This window comes from Leucoraja erinacea, chromosome 2, assembly GCF_028641065.1.
Source record: "Leucoraja erinacea ecotype New England chromosome 2, Leri_hhj_1, whole genome shotgun sequence".
NCBI lineage: Eukaryota > Metazoa > Chordata > Chondrichthyes > Rajiformes > Rajidae > Leucoraja > Leucoraja erinaceus.
The window spans coordinates 49987497-50008960 of record NC_073378.1 but is presented as its reverse complement, the minus strand read 5'-3'; the positions used below and the strand labels follow the sequence as shown (position 1 = coordinate 50008960).

Genomic DNA, 21464 nt, shown 5'->3' with positions numbered 1-21464 from the left:
GGAGCCCCAGACTTTAAACTTTCCCACGCTGGCTGTAAAACTCCCGACCCGACGGAGGAACGCAGGTACGGTACCTGGAAACTCCGGGATGACCTCCAGAGCTGACGAGCTGGATCTTCCAGGAACATCGGAGCTGGAGCTGCCGACTTTGAGGGAACCCCCGTTCGTTACGGAGCTGGAGCTGCCGTCTGTGAAGGAATCCCCGTTCCAGCGCAGGTTCGCAGAAACAGCAGGTACAGTAAGCACAGTACCTGGAAACAAAGGGAAGCCTCCATTGTGTCCGGAAACGTGGCCGACAGGCAGGACTTCAGGTCAGACTGAAGCGCGGGGGACTTTGGCCCCCTCTCCCTACTATCCTATTGGCCAATGTACAGTCCCTTGAAAATAAAGTGGAGGACTTAAGGGCATGGCTGCTTTACCAAAGGGAGCTGAGGGAATGCTCTGTGTTCTGTTTCACAGAGACATGGCTCACCCCCAGCTCCCCAGACTCAGCGGTCCAGCCTGAAGGGTTCTCCATCCACCGTATGGACCATACACTGGCATCTGGGAAAGGGAGAGGAGGGGGCATCTGCCTCATGGTCAACTCTGCGTGGTGCTCAGACGTGGCGGTCCTGTCCAACTCCTGCTCTCCACACCTCGAACATCTGGCGGTGAAGTGCCATCCCTTCTATCTCCCAATTCACCTCCATCATCCTGACCATGGTCTACATCCCACCCCAGGCAGACGTCCGTCTGGCACTGGAGGAGCTGCACGCCGTGGTCAACAAACACCAGACGTCTTACCCCAAGGCATTTACCACCATTGCTGGGGACTTCAATAAGGCAAACATCAAGAAATCACTCCCTAGCTTCCACCAACATATCTCGTGCTGCACCAGAGGACCAAACACCCTCGACCACTGCTACACCACCATGAAGAATGCCTATCCCTCGCCCTCACTTTGGTAAATCCGACCATACCGCGGTGCTGCTACTTCCTGCCTACAGGCAGCAATTGAAAGCGCACTCCCAGAGGTGAGGACAGCACAGAGCTGGTCGCGGGGGTGGGGGCATAGGAACAACTCCAGGACTGTTTGGAGTCTGTAGACTGGGCAATGTTCAAGGACTCGGCAACGGACTTGAACGAATACGCCACAGTCGTTACAGACTTCATAAAGAAATGTGCGGAGGACTGCATCCCTACAAAAACCTTCCGAGTGTTTCCCAATCAGAAACCTTGGATGAACTTTGAGATCCGCACTCTTCTGAAGACCAGACACCGGGCATTCATGTCTGATGATACAGTGGTCTACAAGAAGTCCAGATATGACCTTGGTAAGGCCATCAAAAAGGCCAAAAGGGACTTCTGCTCCAAACTGGAGGATGAGACAGATGTTCGGCAGCTGTGGCGGGGCCTGAATGCAATCACCTCCTACAAGGCGAAATCAGGAGGCAGCTCGAATGTCGGCGAAACATCATTCCCTGACGAGCTCAATGCGTTTTACGCACGCTTTGATAGGGAGAACACCGATGTGCCTTCCCGAGCCCCCATTCGCTGTGATGGTATTTCAGTCTCAGTCAGAGGCTGACGTCAGGAAATCCTTCAGAGGGGTGAACCCTCGAAAAGCGCCTGGACCTGATGGTATACCCGGTCGTGTTCTAAAAACCTGTGCTGACCAACTGGCTGGAGTTTTTAACGGACATTTTCAACTTCTCACTTCTGAGGTCCCCACCTACTTTAAAAGGGCATCAATTATACCAGTGCCCAAGAAGAGTATGGTGATGTGCCTTAATGACTATCAACCAATAGCACTAACGCCTGTGGTGATGAAGTGCTTTGAGAGGTTGATCATGGCACAAATCAACTCCTACCTCGACAAAAACCTGGACCCACTGCAGTTCGCTTACCGCCACAACAGATCAACGGTGGATGCGATCTCGCTGGCTCTCCACTCTGGACCACTTGGCCAACAAAAACTCATATGTCAGGCTGTTATTCACCGATTACAGCTCGGCATTTAACACAACCATCCCCTCCAAGCTGATTACCAAACTCGCAGAACTGGGTCTCTGCGCATCCCTCTGCAATTGGATCCTCGACTTCCTCATTCACAGACCACAGTCTGTTCGTATTGGTGGAAATGTGTCAGCCTCGATAACAATCAGTACAGGAGCACCTCAAGGCTGCGTGCTCAGCCCCCTGCTGTACTCACTCTATATCATGACTGCATTGCCGGTCATAGTGCGATCTCCATCATCAAGTTCGCTGACGACACCACTGTTGTGGGACGTATCACTGATGGGGATGAGTCAGAGTATAGAAGAGAGATCGAGCAACTATCCATATGGTGCCAGCACAATAACCTGGCCCTCAACACCAGCAAAACCAAGGAACTGATTGGGGACTTTGGAAGGAATAGGATGGGGACCCACAGTCCCGTTTATATCAACGGGTCGATGGTTGAAAGGGTCAAGAGCTTCAAATTCCTGGGAGTGCACATATCTGAAGATCTTTCCTGGTCCGAGAACACTGATGCAATTATTAAGAAAGCACATCAGCGCCTCTACTTCCTGAGAAGATTACGGAGAGTCGGTTTGTCAAGGAGGACTCTCTCTAACTTCTACAGATGCACAGTAGAGAGCATGCTGACCGGTTGCATCGTGGCTTGGTACGGCAACTTGCACGCCCTGGAGCGGAAAAGACTACAAAAAGTAGTAAACACTGCCCAGTCCATCATCGGCTCTGACCTCTCTTCCATCGAGGGGATCTATCGCAGTCGCTGCCTCAAAAAGGCTGGCAGTATCATCAAGGACCAACACCATCCTGGCCACACACTCATCTCCCTGCTACCTTCAGGTAGAAGGTACAGGAGTCTGAGGACTACAACGACCAGGTTCAAGAATAGCTACTTCCCCACAGCCATCAGGCTATTAAACATGGCTTGGACAAAATTCTGGACATTAATAGCCCATTATCTGTTATTTGCACTTCATCAGTTTATGTATTCATGTGTGTATATATTTATATAATGGTATATGGACACACTGATCTGTTCTGTAGTCATGCCTACTATGTTCAGTTGTGCTGAAGCAAAGCAACAATTTCATTGTCCTACCAGGGACACATAACAATAAACTCTTGAATCTTGAATCTTGATTAAAATAATAGTTAATTTGCTGTCTGAATTTAAAGATTTACTTTCATGTCAGTGCCGCACTCCAGCCTATCAAGTGTAAAATCACGGCTGATCTTTCAGCATAAAACTATGGGAGTACTTCGTTGTCAGAGAAGTCTTATACTGCTAAGATGTTAAACAGTGGCCCTTATTGATCTCTTTAATGGAAGCAAACAAATGAAGGTAATTATTTTGAAGTGATTTAATCCTCAATCAACAAGCCTACAATTATTCTCGCCATTTATTTTCAAATCTATATGTTGAACCTCACTGTGCACACGTTGTCCAATCAATTTCCATGCGTTATACAATGCCTACATTCTAATTTAGAACTATAACTAAATATTACAGGTTGTGAAAAGAGATATATAAATGCAAGTTGTTTCTTTGTTTCAATCTGATGGGCCTAATATCTAACTGAGGAATTTTAGAAAAAAAACATTATGAGAACTCTCCATTGCCGCATTTGCTATCGCAGCTAGCATGATAGATAAAGATATCTATATTTTAACTTTCATAATTCAAAGCATTCAATTTACACAAAAGGACACATTAATTCAAGTTACCAAAGAATAAAAACTATTTTCTTTTCTATTTTGTTTCAGATGAAAAATGATACAAGGAACTATGAATCACTTTATGTAGGCAAGAAAAATACCTATAGGAGCTGTATTTCCCATTGTCAAATTCTGAAAGGATTTTTGTTTCCTCGTTTTCATTATTCTCACCTACAGAACACAAAAACAAAAAGTGAATAAGTTTCATTATTAATAAAATGGCTAGCCTGAACAAATAATAATGTCATAATTATTGCATTAATCACTCAAATATCAACAAGCTCCTAAAAATCCATTATAGCATAATATTTGAAGTTTATATTATTATGCAAAACAAAGGGCTGGAGGAACTCTGCAGGCCAGGCAGTATATGTGGAGGGAAATGGGCAGACCACATTGCGTGTCAGAATCCTTCATCAGACTAAATGTCTCAATAATAGAAATTATTCTAAACAGTTAGCACAGCAAATATTAGGCCCACAAAAAATTAACAAAGGGATTAGTCTTCATATACAAATTAGCCAATAAACACAAACAAAAAAATTGAATTTGAGACATCACGGACAAGTTTGATACAGATCACTGCCAATATTTGCTCATGTATTTTCCTCAAAGACACTAAGCAAAAATTGAAGGGGAAGGCCTGGAGTGGTTTTGTTTCTCTCCCTTGTTGCCTGAAATCAGCAAGATCCATGTAGCAGTCTTGCTGCCTTGTCCAATTCAGCTTATCACCAGCATAAATACTGACGATTGAGACATGATGGAATAAAAGTCTTCATTATATTAAACACATTTGAAAGTTTCTCTCCATCCAGCCTGGTTTGAAAATTGGTGGAGGAAAACAGAATATGGTTTTAAGATTGATTTGCACATTACTTATAGGGCTGTCCCACTGTACGAGCTAATTCAAGAGTTCTCCCGAGTTTCCCCCGATTCGAACTCGGAGAATTACGGTAATAGCCGGTCGTAGGTAGTCGGGGCTCTCGTGGACATTTTTCAACATGTTAAAAAATCTTCACGAGTCTTCACCTGCGTTTCCCAGTACCTGCCGTTAGCGTTACGAGCTGATAAGAGACGCACCGAGCTCCGACGTACCTGCTTCGTACATTCTACGTGCTTACCACGAGTTTGATTTTTTTAAAACTCGGCTCTTGAATTACCTCGTACAGTGGGACCGGCCCTTTAGGAGTGAAATCAGGAAATACTACATACAAAGGGCAAAATAAATCTGAATTTGTCTCTTGAAAATACTGCATCAATTGAAAAGATGTTGTCAGAATTTACATCACATAAGGGTATCATAGTATAAAGTGCAAGAATAGATATATGAAGCTGAACTAAAAATCAAACAAGAACAAGTTCAGGAGATGAATGAGCTTATGATCCTTCAATTCTTAAATGATTAAATTTCAATTTATTTAAAAAAACTATTGGTGTTGGCAGGGTAATAATCAAGGAAGACTTTTCATATGCCACATCAAACTCTTAAGAGTGTGGCAGTTTTTAAATAGATTTTGTATTTCATTCATGATATAGAATTTTTTTTTTAAATCGCATGGCGAGAAAATATTTATAAGTTAACAGTTAAAAGTTAGTTTAGTTGACAGAGATAAGTTATTTTATTTGACATAAAAACATACGAGCTATATTTTGTATTCCACCAGAGTACTAACAAACTCAATCACCGGCAATTAAAAATCAACTCAATCCTCTCATGGGATAAACAGTGTATCTGAAGCTTCTTCATTACATGATGCCTCCTTCACAAAATATTAACTGAACTCAGAATGTCATCATAATGCCAAATTCATTTTTGGTACCATCCACATAAACGTATAAAGTCATGGGGTGAAATATGTCGTGAGTGTAGAGGGAATGTAGCAAGGGGCTGATAATGCACAACAATGTTTTTCAAACTTGAACTGTGAATAACTAGCTATAAGATGATAACTAAAGGCACAAAGATAGGCAACATATTCTCACGAGGTAGCGAACTTCTTTGAATTTAGGGATGGAAGGGTTAGTTGAATATTATGAAGTAAACAGAAAATTTGCACAAGGATTATATATGAATTTTAACAGTCTGGATGGCTTGAAGTGATCTGAAAACTCAACAAATCTTTAGAAATCTGCAATCTCGGTTCTGGGACTGGAAAAGCCCACATGTGATTCTAGAGTGGCGATATTGCAAATTGAAGGCAAACCAAAGAATATGATAGTTAGAATCTGAACACCATCACAAGGCGGCACAGCGGTAGACTTGCTGCCTTACAGCGCCAGAGATCCGGGTTCAATCCTGACTACGGGTGCTTGTCTGTAAGGAATTTGTATGTTCTCCTCGTGAGTTTTCTCTGGGAGCTCCTGTTTCTCCCCACTCCAAAGATGTACATGTCTGTAGGCTAATTGACTTGGTATAACTGTAAATTGTCCCTAGTGTGCGTAGGATAGTGTTGGTGTGCAGGGATCGCTGTAGGTACAAGCTCAGTGGGCCGAAGGGCCTGTTTCCGCGCTGTATCTATAAACTAAACATGGTAAAAGGGTGATCAATATTGCAAAAAAAAAAAAAAAAACTGTACCATGCATGATTGGTCATGCAGTTAAATAATATAGACGTGGATGAATATACGTTTGCCAGCTGTAAAGCTGATTGCTTTCTTTAGTTCACAGGCAATAAGAGTTCAAGCATCAAGAGTAAGTGATTTAATGAACAATTTTGCTCTCAACTTGTTGTCTGATATCAACTCGAGTACCAAAATCTAATCTTGTGCTCAGAGTACTCGTGAATAAAACAGTTCATCAGAGCAATCAGTCACAAAGTTCTTAATCTTAAATTGATATAACTACATTTTTAAAGATTGTTAAAAGTATTGCTTCGGTTTAAAAATTTGCTAATCAATTCAAGTAATTGTCATTTTTAGAAGCTCATACTACAGCAAAAAATATCACAGCAATCATGCTCCTGAATATTTTTTCTAGAGAATAGTCATTTCCAGATTTCAATATGTTAGTCACAAAAGTGGATTTAGAGTTTGTGCATCACTTTGAAATACTGAACAACAGATAGTGGCTTATCCATGGACCCAAAGAAGAAAACCCATTCAACTGGGTTCACTATTTCCTCTTTTCTTAATATGAAGATGAAGTCGAGATATATGGCGCATTCCAGAAAAATCACATTATTGGAATGATGAGAATAAATCTTAATTTTGAACGTACCGAGGCACTTGCATGTTAAATTAAGTTTAAGCATCAGTAAATATCCCAATCAACCACATTTTAGGCATTTTCTTCCAGAAGTTAGAATATAGTTCTGAGGAAATGGCATCAATTGGAACTCTATTTCTCTCTCTCTCTCTCTCAATATTCCTCTTGACTTGCTTTTCTGTTTTTATTTATTAAAGCCTGAATACTTGGGTAATACATTGATCATCATATCAGAGATAAATGAATGCCATCCATTTCAGGAACTTGCTCTGTTTGTTCAACTGGAGATCAAGCAGTGTGTGATTGAAAGCTGATTCCGTTTCTGCTTATTAGAAATAAACACTTCCATCAGCCAAAGAAATTGCTCGTGGTAGACAGAAAAAAAAATTCACAAGTTTAAGGTTAATTGTTAGAATGTTAAAATTATTCTGTTGGAAGAAAAGGCAAAATCCACTCAAATCAGTTGTAGGCAACAGCGGAGACAGATATTTACATGCTTTTAAACATATCACAGTCTTTATGAAGCAGAAGATAATTAAGGTGTTGAATGTTATAGAGTATAGAGTAACAGGTCAACTTGAAATTTCTGCTTTCGTTTGAGGAATTTTATATATTTGCACATTGAGATTGAATAAATTCAATGACAACAAAGGGGGGGGGACCCACCGTGGGGGAAACGCCAAGAGGGAGAACAAAGGAAGTCCCGGCATGGGGGGGGGGGGGAGGGGGAATCGCTGTGAACTAAGGTGGACCACAAATGGAATGTGTCAAAAATGGTTTGTGCAAAATGGAATACTTTGTAACGTAGTCAGAGCCATTTATGTGGTGCCTCTTTGCACACCTTGGGTATGCAAAACGAAGAATATCACTGAGACTTGTCACATGTGACAATAAAGTATAATTCATTCAACCTTCTGTTTTCTTTTAAGAATTTTAATCTTCAATGTTGATAATCAATTTGTTGATATGGGCTATTGGTTGTAGGTGGCATTAGTTTTGCTCTGTTCTACAGTCTGCACTTTGCACATGGTCTCCTATGATAAAGGAATTAAGGTGCAGTTAACAAGAAACATATTATGAACGTGGTAAAGATGGTCACGCTGGATCCATTTTTGTTTTAAAAAGACCTATCATTAGTGTTTTTCTCACCCCAACTCCCTTTATGCCTTTGGAGAGTGCCGAAAATAGGTTAAGTACAAGTCATCTACTTGGGTAGATCAATCTGAAGAAGGGTCTCGACCCGAAATGTTGCCTATTCCTTTGCTCCATAGATGCTCACCTGCTGAGTTTCTCCAGCATTTTTGTCTAACTTTGATTTTTCCAGCATCTGCAGTTCTTTCTTAAACATACTTGGGTAATTTGACACTTCCTCATGTTCTAATTTTATTTACACTTTGGTAAGGCTGACTCCTTTACCATTTCAATGTTTGTACAGCATTTCACATACTAGTTGCAACTAATACTAGTTGCAACTTCAGCAAATTATTTCATGTCATTTGTTAAGTGCACTATTACATTTCAGATACAACTTTGCATTAGTGATTATCAGCTCCTCCATAACTTTAGTGCCAAACTCTCTCTTGCAGAATTGGGTTACCTGCATTTGGAAAACATGGTAATTGGAATTGGGAAATCTTCATTTGGCATCTTGCACACAAACTGATTTGAACTTTGATGAATTTAGTTGGTCTTCAACTATTACCTAGGCTTAATACCTAGGAAGGTTGATAGTTCCCCATATTTAACATGTTGATATATGATATGATGCAAGGGCTGTGAACATCATAAGCAGAGACAGAATACATTCTTGTGAATATCCTCTGTTCAGAGTTAGTCGGTTAGTTTCTGATACAAAGGAATATTACTTATTTAAAGTAATGACTTTATTGGCAATTCAAGTTATGGCCAGAAAAACATTTTCACTTTGTTAATTATATATTATATGATGTTGCAGTAAAATCAGAGAACACACATTGTTAATTAATTTAAACAATTAATGTTTCACTTGATCAAATGTGATCATTAACACATGGTATAAAGTAGCTACCAAACATAAACAGTGGGGAACTGACACATGAAAGTTCATCGGCAAAACACTGAAGAGAATGCTTTATTGAAAACCACAATATTTCTCATTTCATTGATGTCAAACTGTGACAGAATTTATTATAAGAAAAATAGAAACTGCTGGAAGTACTCAGCATCTGACTGATCTTGTACCATTGCTGATTTTTTTTTTATTAATCTTGGTTTTTATATGGCTCAATTGATTGTGTCACTGGTTTGTAAAAGGATCAATAAGCCAAGAATTTACTGGTGTCTAGATATACAACTGTAAACATTGAAATGGAACAGAAAAGTCCTAGTGGTGGGCTCCCCAAGTTAAATAGCCAGCAAACATGAATTCTAAGATAAAACATCAGGAATGGTCACTTGAGAATCAAGTTCTAATATGACCCATACTTCTGCAACAGGAAACAAAAAGAAAAACAAGTTCCAAATCATTAAAAAATAAAATGTATATTTCAATTTTATCTCATTTAGTGGGATTTTAATATAGGTGTATGTTTTGAAGTGGCATAGCAAATAAAGGAACGGTTCAACACAAAATCTTATAAATACTAAGATAAATGTGAGCTCACTTGATATGCATCAAGGCTGAAGGTAATGACTCTTCTGCCATTGAAATGGCCACATAACCCAAAGAGTATTTCCAGTCCTTGATCAATAATATTTTATATTCCCACAGCCATTGAAAGTGCTTTGCACAACAAAGGCCACCCACAACATGGCCCCACAACAATGGCAATTAACCCCAAACTCAATTCTGCCAAGAAATCAGGCGTGGGTGAACTGAAAATGTAGTCAAGGCCATTGACTGCAGGAAATGCATCTCTATGGCCTGCATGCAATTGAAAAGTATAGCTATGGATAAGCAAATTAAAGATAATGTGAACTGCAGGAAAGTAATAGAAATTAGTAACAGCAACAATATTTTGAAAATATCATTAAAATTTGACATTCGTTATTGTTACCCTCAAATTTGAAAATGTTGTAATTATTGAAAGATTCATTTTATTATTGTGTGTGCAGTTTTACAGTTATGGTTACTGAGCACTTTCCTTTTCAATATTGAGCCGTAATCACAAATAATATTTTGCCGGACAACTTACATTGCAAAGACAGCATACGGTGGATTAATACTTGCCATATTGAAAACCAGGTTTGGCATAATTGAAATGGAAACGGACAGTTTATATTTTTTGAATATTAGATAATTCTCCAAATATGTCAATTAATAGCACTGACTGATTTAAGCACCCAACAGGAGGAGGCAATTTGTATGACTTAAAGTTGTAGCTAAACATTCTAGCAGTTTTATGAATGCCAAATACTGAAGTTAAATCATTTCCTTCAAGCACCAACATTGTCAAATGATATTTTCCAAATTACTAGACTTTGGATTAAAATAAGTAATTAAATAATTGTATCTCATTATTAATGTTCACACATTCTGTCGGGGTCAAGAAAAACGTTCATATCGCTGCCCTGTTTCCATCAATCTTTCCACCACTACGCACAAGAAGCGCAAGACGCCATTGTAAGAGCAAGCTCTGGCTGAACGATTTCTAATCGTGTGATGTGGACTCGATATGAAGACACATTTTGTGCATAAATAGAAAAGGCAAAAACTAAAAAAAAATACAAATTTAAAGTTGATTGCTGAAGACATGAATAGTTTCACTGCAACAAACATCTTGACATGGCTTATTACAGAAGTGGGAAGAACATGCACAAAAGAGGTTTAAAAACACTAAGCAAACTTTTCCACTTGAAAATAAACTGCTAAATAGTGATCACAAAGGACCAATCATTCCATTGTGAGATGTAGCAGCAAAAATCGATGATTGTAAAAATAATTAATTGTTTTAAATTTTAAAAGACATTTTACCATGGGCATATTGAAGGAGTAAAATATCTTCACTTAATGATAAATATGAAAATTTGTCAGGAGTTACTGTTCAACCATTTCAGCAACTCTTATCTGGAGATTCTCATTTCCCCGCGCTATTTGTATTTTTCTTATTTTCCTGTAATATTATGTTTCAAACTTTGTTTAGATGTAATATATAGAATAAGTATTTATTCCACTGTAGATAGAATCCATTGCCCACAATATTTGAATGACCTAAATTTGTCAATCATGGTCGTGGTTACAAGTGATAAATATTTCACAACACCATCTGTGGGATTTGGTGACAAAGCAAATTAGAACACTGGGTCACCTCTTGAATCTGGTTATGAATTAGGCCAGAGCGGATATGTTGTCTACCTCTATCATTTGTTAGCTACACTGCCCATAGGCATTAGAGGTGAAATGCATCATCACAATGCAATCCAGTTAACACCAAATTAAATGTTAAAATAGTCATAATTTAAAGCTAAATTAAATTATCATTTTAATAGTCCTAATAGGAGTGTAAGTAAAACTGCACTTCAAACACTATCTTTTTTAAAGCCGTGGGTTACATTTAGCACATGTTTGATTTTGACGTGGCGATCTTAATTCGCCATAAAACATAGTTCAGATATCAAATGCAAAGACAAAAGTGATTTTGCACAAACTTAGCCTATCAAAAGGAAATAATAAACATCAGTGAAGAATTACCACAAATTACTCTGGTTTTGCAGTCTGCACAAAATTGCTCACAAAGGAAACTGTTAACTCCCTAGATACTGAAGCCCCAGCTATCCACCGTATGTTCAACATTTTCCAGTAGATGAATCCACTACAATAGATTGGTGCAAAGCTTGAAGTAAAGTGTTGACTTTAAATCTGCTTAGTTTGGCATGGGTGGCAGGCAAGTGTGAAACAAACTCCTACGTAATTGGTGTCTGATCTCCAGATTTAAAATGCAGGCCCCCACATGAGCTGCTTGTCCTTATTGACTGCAATATAAAATTGCAATCTGTCCTTTTCAGAGCAGAGGAGCAGTGCATTAAAATGTAACTATGGACTGATTGCTTTGTCACTTGGTTCAACAATAAAATGTCAGAAAGCATTTCAGAAATACAAATCAGACATTGGGCAGTTTGACCACCTGGGTTAAACTGGTTAATTCTCAAGAACTGTCAAAATTATAAGCAGAGGTTTTGTGGACCAGGGTATAAAAATTCAAAACGGCAAAAGATCAAAAGAGGAAATGTGTTGAAGGACATTTTTTTAAAATGCAGACGAAGGTTATGAACTGGGGTCCAATGCTGGAAACAGCAGAGGAAACAATCAATTTGAGCTTTCAAAAAGGACAGAAAGGCAGTTGAGGGAAAATAATTTACCTGGTTGTAAAAATGGACTGAACAGATAGCTTTACAAGGAACCAGCATGGACTCGATGTCATGATAAATTCACAATTCGGTGAAAGATTTCGGAAAGGATTCTCAAAGAAGAAATTCAAGTAGTAAAAGTAAGAAATAAGGCACATCATACGTGGCAAAGGAGAAAAATGGAAAGATTTGCAGGCTGGTAGGTCAGCAAAAATGCCAGAAATAAGCTAGAGAGCACCTTTTAAAAAAAAAAAATCAACATCAGACTACCTTGCCACTTTTCATTATGTAATCAGTTATGAACATAAAAATGTAAAAACATGACTTCCACGTGGAAGGCTGCTCTGGAAGGTTAGATTTCATGGGATCCAAGGAGAGATAGCAGAGTGGATAGAAAATTGGCTTCATGGCAGCTTGCTTTTCGGAGTGGAAGCCTGTGAATCGTGGTGTACCTCTGGGTTCGCTTCAGGGCCCATTGCTGTTTGTCATCTATAGCAATGATTTGGAAACTTGAAAGTGTCACATCAGGATCTAAAATAGCACAAGCAGTTTCGGTAAATGTGAGTAGCTCGACGGTCAGGCAGCATTTGAGGGGAAAAGGAAAGCAGACGATTTCTCAGGCACAGGGCCCCAACGCCCACCCACACCCATTTTCTAAAACGGGACAGCATGGCATGATTAGCAACTTTGCAGATGACATGAAAGAGCACCATACATGTGGAAGGATGTGCTGGTCCTGGAGAGGGTCCAGAGGAGGTTTACAAGAATGATCCCAGGAATGAGGGGTTAACACGATGACCGTTTGACGGAACTGGGCTTGTATTTGGTGGTGTTTAGAAGAGTTAGAAGAATGAGGGGGGACGTCATTGAATCGTGCCGAATAGTGAAAGGCTTGGATAGTGGATGTGGAGAGGGTGTTTCCACCAGTGGGAGAGTATAGGACTAGTCATAGCCTCAGAATTAAAGGATGTTCCTTTAGGAAGGAGATGAGGAAGAATTTCTTTAGTCAGAGGGTGGTGAATCTGTGGAATTCTTTGCCACAGAAGGCTGTGGAGGCCAAGTCAATGTATATTTTTAAGGCAGAGATAGATAGATTCTTGATTAGTACGGGTGTCAGAGGTCATGAGAAGGCAGGAGAAAGCGGTTAGGAGGGAGAGATAGATCAGACATGATTGAATGGTGGAGTAGACTTGATCGGCCGAATGGCCTAATTCTGCTCCTATCACTTATGACCTTATGAAAGCGGGTGGTATTGTAGATAGTGAAGATGGTTGTCAAAACTTGCAGCAGAATCTTGATCAGTTAGGCAGATGGGCTGTGGAATGGTTGATTTAATACAGAGAAGTGCGAGGTGTTGCATTTGGGGCAGCCTAGCAAGAGCAGGATCTACACTGTGAATGGCAGGGCTCTGGAAAGTGTTGTAGAGGAGAGAGATCAAGGAGTGCAGGTACATCTATCTATCCATAACTAAAACTCTGATCTTGTTATCTTCCGGTTTGGCGGTCTTTCTATTTGCGCAAAAATGTTCGCTCACCGTTCTCCTGTGCTGCGAGTCCACCAAGTTTCGGTTGAATGTCGTAAAAGTTAGTGAGGTTTAAAAATCTTAAAAACTGCACGTGAGCAGATCAATCTCTTCTCCTGCCAGTTAGCCTGCGAATTAGTCCCTTCCCATCACTCCCCGGGACGGTCCGCCCCTTCCTGCGCCATCGCGTCTTTACTGGAGCTGAGGAAAGCCGGTGGAGGTTTACAACCAGGCTTTCGCAGGGACCCGAAGCAGCTCAGCCCCACCCCACCCCGCCCTCAAACAGCCCCGCCCCAAGCAGCAGCTCTGCCCAAAGCAGCAGCCCCGCCCCAAGCAGCAGCCCCGCCCCAAGCAGCAGCTCTGCCCAAGCAGCAGCCCCCCGCCCCAAGCAGCAGCAGCAGCCCCGCCCCAGGCAGCAGCCCAGCGTCAGAGACCCGACCTAGCCCAGCCGAGGAGACCCTGCCCGGCCCAGAGTTGGAGAACCAGCCCAGCCCGGAATCGGAGATATTGCCAATGTCGCCAAACAGAAAGCGGACTCTGATCCCGGCAGAGGAAAATGACCAGCGACAAGCGCCCGCTGTGAGTCCCCATCGCACCGCCAATTCCAGCCACTACCACTCTGGTCCCCCTCACAGGCTCCTTCCCCCCCCTCCCCCCCTCCCCCGTGATGCCCCCCTCTCCCCCATGGCTCTTGAACTTCTTTTCTCCGAGCTCACTACCCCCCCCCCCGCCCACACACCACTCTCCCCCACACACTCCTCCCCCGCCCACACCCCCCCCCCCACACGCCCCCCTGCCCCACACACCCCCGCGCACACACACCCATCCCCACACTATCACCACCCCACACACCGTGCTGCCCCCCACCCCCACCACCTACACACCCCTCCCCCCCACACACCCCCCCCGCCGCCACACCTCTCCCCACACAATCCCAACGCCCGCACACCCTCCCCCCCCACACACACACACCCCCTTCCCACATCCCTCCTCCCCCTCCCACACCACTCCCGCCTACATACACACCTTCCCCCACAACCCCCACCCCTCCCCCACCACCCTCTCTCCCCCGCCTTCCGCTCGCACACCCATCTTCCTCCCCTCCCCCCCGGCCACACACCCCACTTCCCTCCCCTCCCACACATGAAGAGGAGGGGGAGGGAGTGCTCGGGTATGAGGGGAAATGAGCCATGCCTGCGCAGTTATGGGCTATGGGTGAGTGGACCAGGCCTCCCATGTGACTGGGACCCAACGTGTGACTGGGACCCGAGCTATAGGGTAGGTTAAACAGGTTAGGGCTTTATTAATTTATTAAGCTTTATCTAACTCTTTTAAATTCATCCAGTGATTTGGCCTGCACTGTCTTCCGTGGCAGAATTCCACAAATTCACAACTCTCTGGGTGAAAAAGTTTTTTCTCATCTCAGTTTTAAATGGCCTCCCCTTTATTCTTAGACTGTGACCCCTGGTTCTAGACACCCTCAACATTGGGAACATCTTTCCTGCATCACACTTGTCCAGTCCTTTTATAATTTTATAAGATCCCCCCATATCTTTCTAAATTCCAGTGAATACAAGCCCAGTCTTTTCAATGTTTCCTCATATGACAGTGCCGCCATCCCGGGGATTAACCTCGTGAACCTACACTGCACTCCCTCAAATTAAGAGACCGAAACTGCACACAATACTCCAGATGTGGTCTCACCCAGGCACTGTACAACTACAGAATGACTTCTTTACTCCTGTACTCACATCCTCCCGTTATGAAGGCCAACATGCCATTAGCTTTCTTCACTGCCTGCTGTACCTGCATGTTTACTTTCAGTGACTGGTGTACAACGATGCCCAGGTTTCGTTGCACTTCCCTTTTTCCTTATCTGACACCATTGAGATAATAATCTCCCTCCTTGTTCTTGCAGCCAAAGTGGATAATCTCACATTTATCTACATTATACTGCATCTGCCATGTATCTGCCCACTCACTCAACCTGTCCAAGTCACCCTGCAACCTCCTAGCATCCTCTTTGCAGGTTCACACTGCTATCCAGCTTTGTGTCATCTGCAAACTTGCTAGTGTTACTTTTAATTTCATCATCCAAATCATTAATATATATTGTAAATAGTTGTGACCCCAGCACCGAGCTTTGCGGCACTCCACTCGCCACTGTGTGCCATTCTGCCAGGGACCCGTTTATTCCTACTCTTCGTTTCCTGTCTGCCAACCAATTCTCTATCTATGTCACTACCCTACCCCCAATACCATGTGCTCTAATTTTGCCCACTAATCTCCTGTGTGGGACCTTATCAAAGGCTTTCTGATAGTCTAGATATTCTACATCCACTGGCTCTCCTTCATCCATTTTACTTGTCACATTCTCAAAAAATTCCTGAAGATTAGACAAGCTGGATTTCCCCTTCATAAATCCATGCTGACTTAGACCAATCCTTTTACTGCTATCCAAATGAGCTGTTATTACTTTTTAATAATTGACTCCCGCATCTTCCCCACCACCGATGTCAGGCTAACTGGTCTATAATTCCCCGTTTTCTCTCTCGCTCCGTGTGAAAGATTTAACAGGAAACTGATAGGTTTAGGGTTACGGGTCAAAGGCAGGCAGGTGGGATAAGTGTCGATGGGGCATGCTGGCCGGTGTGGACTGTTTGGGCTGAAGGGTCTCTTAACATGCCATATGAATATGACATGCTAAAATCCAAAAGCTACATTTATAATATTTCAAATGATTTTCCACCATGTCAATTAGAAACAATATTTTCATAACAAACCCCCTACTTTGTAAAAAAAGGCATGAAAATTGTGTGGTAAACCACACATACTTATGCTTTTAGAAACTCTTTCCTGCGCAAAATAATCTCTGATTATTTGTTTCAATAAAATAATATACTGGAGTAAAAATAAAAATCATAGAATTGTTACAGCTCAAAGGGCTTCTAAGGGCGGCATGGTGGCTCAGTGGTAAAGTTGCTGCCTTACAGCGCCAGAGACCCAGGTTCGATCCTGGCTACAGTGTCTTTCTGTACGGAGTTTGTACGTTCTCCCCCTGACCTGCGTGGGTTTTCTCAAAGAACTTTGGTTCCCTCCCACAGTCCAAAGACGTACAGGTTTGTAAGTTAATTGGCTTGGTATTAATTTTAAAATTGTCCCTAGTCTATGTAAAATAGCGTTAATGTGCAGGGATTGCTGGTCAATGCAGACTCGGTGGGCCGAAGACCCTGTTTTTGTGCTATATCCCTAAACTAAACTAATTTGGTCCATTAGGTCCACACCAATTCTATGTAATAGTCTCAATTTCTTTCAAAACTCAAATATTTTTTTATTGTTTTTACCTACAATAATTCAATCCTATATTTCTGATGCTTTATACTGTAAAAAATATGTAATGAATTTGTTTCCTAGATCAAACTGTGTTGAACAATATCCATATTGAAATTTAAAATTAATAATAACACAATAAAGTATTTATGCTTTATTAAGCAAAGCTTATAGTTCAATTACATTATTTTGTGCAGTGTGCATTGAATGGAAGCACCTCACACAGTAGAGGTGTCACATCATATCATCCAAATATCTTGTGTCCAGAGGGTTAAAACCTAGATTTGGCAATTGACTACTTTTGTTAAAGTTTTTAGTTTTTTAATTTATTAGATAGAGCATAGAAACAGACCCCTCCCATCACACTTGGGTGGGTCTGTCTGTCTGTCTAAAGTCTCATCTGGTATGTGTGTATGTGCGCGTGTATGTATGTTTTATATCTTCCTCAGAACGCTATGCGCTAGCGTTTAATTTTTTACATATTCTTACTCACATTTTTCCCCTCCATGCCGTAATTTCACTCATCCTGCACCTATTTTCTATCGGGTATCGTGGGACCGCTATACACCTGCGCGCGTACGCGCTACATCATGCCGGTGGTGGGACCGCAGCTATTTACAATATACAGCAATGATTTAGATGAAGGGATTCAAAGTAACACAAGCAAATTTGCAGATGACACAAAGCTGGGTGGCAGTGTGAACTGTGAGGAGGATGCTATGAGAATGCATCGTCTTGTACAGGTTGGGTGAGTGGGCAGATGCATGGCAGATGCAGTTTAATGTGGATAAATGTGAGGTTATCCACTTTGGTAGCAAAAACAGGAAGGCAGATTATTATCTAAATGGCGTCAAGTTGGGAAAAGGGGAAGTACTGCAGGCTGCAAGGTGACTTGGGTAGGCTGGGTGAGTGGGCAAATGCATGGCAGATACAGTATAATGTGGATAAATGTGAGGTTATCCACTTTGGTGGCAAAAACAGGAAAGTAGACTATTATCTGAATGGTGGCCGATTAGGAAAAGGGGAGATGCAACGAGACCTGGGTGTCATGGTACACCAGTCATTGAAAGTAGGCATGCAGGTGCAGCAGGCAGTGAAGAAAGCGAATGGCATGTTAGCATTCATAGCAAAAGGATTTGAGTATAGGAGCAGGGAGGTTCTGCTGCAGTGGTACAGGGTCTTGGTGAGACCACACCTGGAGTATTGCATACAGTTTTGGTCTCCTAATCTGAGGAAAGACACTGATTCCTGGGATGTCAGGACTTTCATATGAAGAAAGACTGGATAGACTCGGCTTGTACTCGCTAGAATTTAGAAGATTGAGGGGGGACCTTATAGAAACTTACAAAATTCTTAAGGGGTTGGACAGGCTAGATGCAGCAAGATTGTTCCCGATGTTGGGGAAATCCAGAACAAGGGGTCACAGTTTAAGGATAAGGGGGAAATCTATTTGGACCGAGATGAGAAAAACATTTTTCACACAGAGAGTGGTGAATCTCTGGAATTCTCTGCCACAGAAGGTAGTTGAGGCCAGTTCATTGGCTATATTTAAGAGGGAGTTAGATGTGGCCCTTGTGGCTAAAGGGATCAGGGGGTATGGAGAGAAGGCAGGTACAGGATACTGAGTTGAATGATCAGCCATGATCATATTGAATGGCGGTGCAGGCTCGAAGGGCCAAATGACCTACTCCTGCACCTATTTTGTATGTAATCTGGCCCGGGAGATTTATCCATTTTCATACACACTGAGATGTTCAACACCTCCTGGACGATAATACTGACTATCTTCAAGACACTTCCAATACCTGTCCCAAGTTTTCCAGTCTTCACATATTCCTCCACAGTAAACACAGAGGAGAAATACTCATTAACGATCTTGCTCATCTTCTTCGGCTCCTTACAGAGATGACCAGAGGTAACTTATTTTACACAGGGGGGGGGGGGGAGACGGTGTATGGAAAAAGTTGGCAGAGGTAGTTGAGGCAGGTATTAACACAATGAAACATTGTGACATTACGAAACATTTAGACAGGTACATGGATAGGGTAAGTTTAGAGGGATATGGGCAAAAAGCAGGCAGGTGGGACGTGCAGATGGGCATGCTGATCAGTGTGGGCAAGTTGTGCCGAAAGGACCCGTTTCCACATTGTATGACTCTAATATTCTAACCAAACAAAATTCCAAATATTTCGTGGAATTAACGGCAATTTTCTAGAAGAATTTGGATAAATGCTTTGGGAGAAACTATTTGCAAGCAGTCGGGAAACAAAATTGAGGAGGAGGTCCATGTAGGTAGCCTTTACAAAGGCCTTTTTCTGCAGTGTGCTGTTCTGTCAACTTTCAACATCCTAATGTCTCAAATCTAATATTGCTTCAAACAGAAAAGTAGTCAATAATCATCAACAAAGTAGAAGTCCAGAGAATTTTAAATTATATGCATTTTAGATGTCAATTTGTGCAAGCAAGCAGCTGCTTTTTTTGTATATATATAGAGACATTTTGATACCATTGAATAAAGATCTTGATTAATTTACCCTGAAAGATTTGCTCTCTAAAGTTTCTCTCTATTTTAAGTGCTGTTAGTCTTTTAAGTCATTACTCACTAGCTCATCTCAGAGTACATCAGCATAAATTTACATTGTTAATGAACATTTGTGGTAAATGTATTAATGGCACTTGTAAGTATCAATTCAGCGTTAGTAACTTTATGTAATGCAATGAGTTTATTTTTTTTCATGGGAGAACGTCACCAGTCAAAAGCCTGCACTCAAATTTATTGAGTACATAAATGATTCATTTTGCACCTGGGTTCTACAAATATAGTACACCGCAAAGCTAAACTTTCTCTCAAACATGAATTACCAAACTCCATGATATTTAAAATCAGCAAATAATTTACCTCAAACAACAGTTCTAATTAAACTACAAGAGTGGGTCTGATGAACAGTTATAGATCTGAAACATTAACATGGTTTCTCTATTAAAATCAACAGGATTTTTCTTATTTTGGACTTTCAATAAATGCACCACATTGTTTTCACAAATTATTGAACTGTTTTCTCATCTACAAAGGCATTTTTGTTCAAATTAAATGCTTTATGAACATTATATATTATTTTACATGATTAACACAAGAAAATAAATTATTCATATCAGTATCAAACCATTTCAAGAAAGTTAATGGGGAGGCAGGGTAAGTTCACATTATTGAAGAGGGGGAGCTGGATGACTTAAAATGTATTAAGGTAGGTAAATCTCTGGGTCCTGATCAGGTATATCCAAGAAAACCATGGGAAGCTAGAGAGGAAATTGCAGGTGCCCTGGCTGAGATGCTCTGCCCAAGTTGTGGATGTAGCCCAGGATGTAGCCCTTTCACATAGAGTGTGTGGGTGTATGGAACAATCTGCCAAAGAAGGTAGTTGAGGCTGGGACTATCCCAACGGTTAAGAAACAGTTAGACAGGTGCATGGACAGGGCAGGTTTGGAGGGGATATGGACCAAGCACAGGCAGGTGGGACTAGTGTAGCTGGGACATTTTGGCCGGAGTGGGCAAGTTGGGCTGAAGGGCCTGTTTCCACACTATATCACTCTATGCCTAAATCACACAAACCAGCCCCCAAACCTCCCATGATACTTTTGCACTTCACGCTGCCTTGTGAAAGCAGCCAACATGATCAAGGACCATTTTTGCCGTGCCATTCCCTGATTCGCTCTCGAGTAGGGCAGAAGATATGAAAGCTTGAAACAACGTGCCATCAGATTCTGGAACAGCTTCTTCCCAACTGGGGTACCGCAAGGCTCAGTGCTGGGACCCCAGCTATCGTGTACCATTTTTGCGCAAATAGAAAAACTACGCAAACCAGATGAGCATTAGATCAGAGTTTTAGTTATGTACTAGACCAAATGCCCTGTTGGATATCCTCCCCCAACGCAATATTCCATCACTCACCTGTTTCCCCAACGTATGTATAGATGCTGTACTCTGCACTCTGATATTTTCCCGTTGCACTTGTGGATAGCTTCATGGTCCCAACAACGTCTACCACATTCTGCAGCGTCCTACATGCTTGGGCATTTGAGTTACCAAAACAGGCCATGATGCAACCAACCTGTATATTCTCCGCCATGTTGCAGGTCAGGTCATGAGGAGTTCCCCCCCCACCACGGGTACCATGTAATCCCGTGCTACCTGCACCATGGTCAGATAGTCGGCAACTAAAGTATACAAACTTAAAGCACACAGTATTGGGGGTTCAGTATTGATGTGGATAGAGAACTGGCTGGCAAACAGGAAGCAAAGTGTAGGAAGTAAACGGGTCATTTTCAGAATGGCAGGCAGTGACTAGTGGGGTACCACAAGGCTCAGTGCTG

The 21464-nt window shown here is 41.8% G+C and overlaps 1 protein-coding gene across 1 annotated transcript in view; it reads right to left on the bottom strand.

Annotated features, from left to right (window-relative positions):
- The window catches only part of tbc1d5 (TBC1 domain family, member 5), a 392441-nt gene that overhangs the window by 204605 nt on the left and 166372 nt on the right, over positions 1 to 21464 (bottom strand). Inside the window, exon 5 of the mRNA XM_055656596.1 lies at positions 3814 to 3883. Within this exon, the coding sequence (XP_055512571.1) occupies positions 3814 to 3883 (70 nt within the window). The remainder of the gene's footprint in view (positions 1 to 3813; positions 3884 to 21464) is intronic.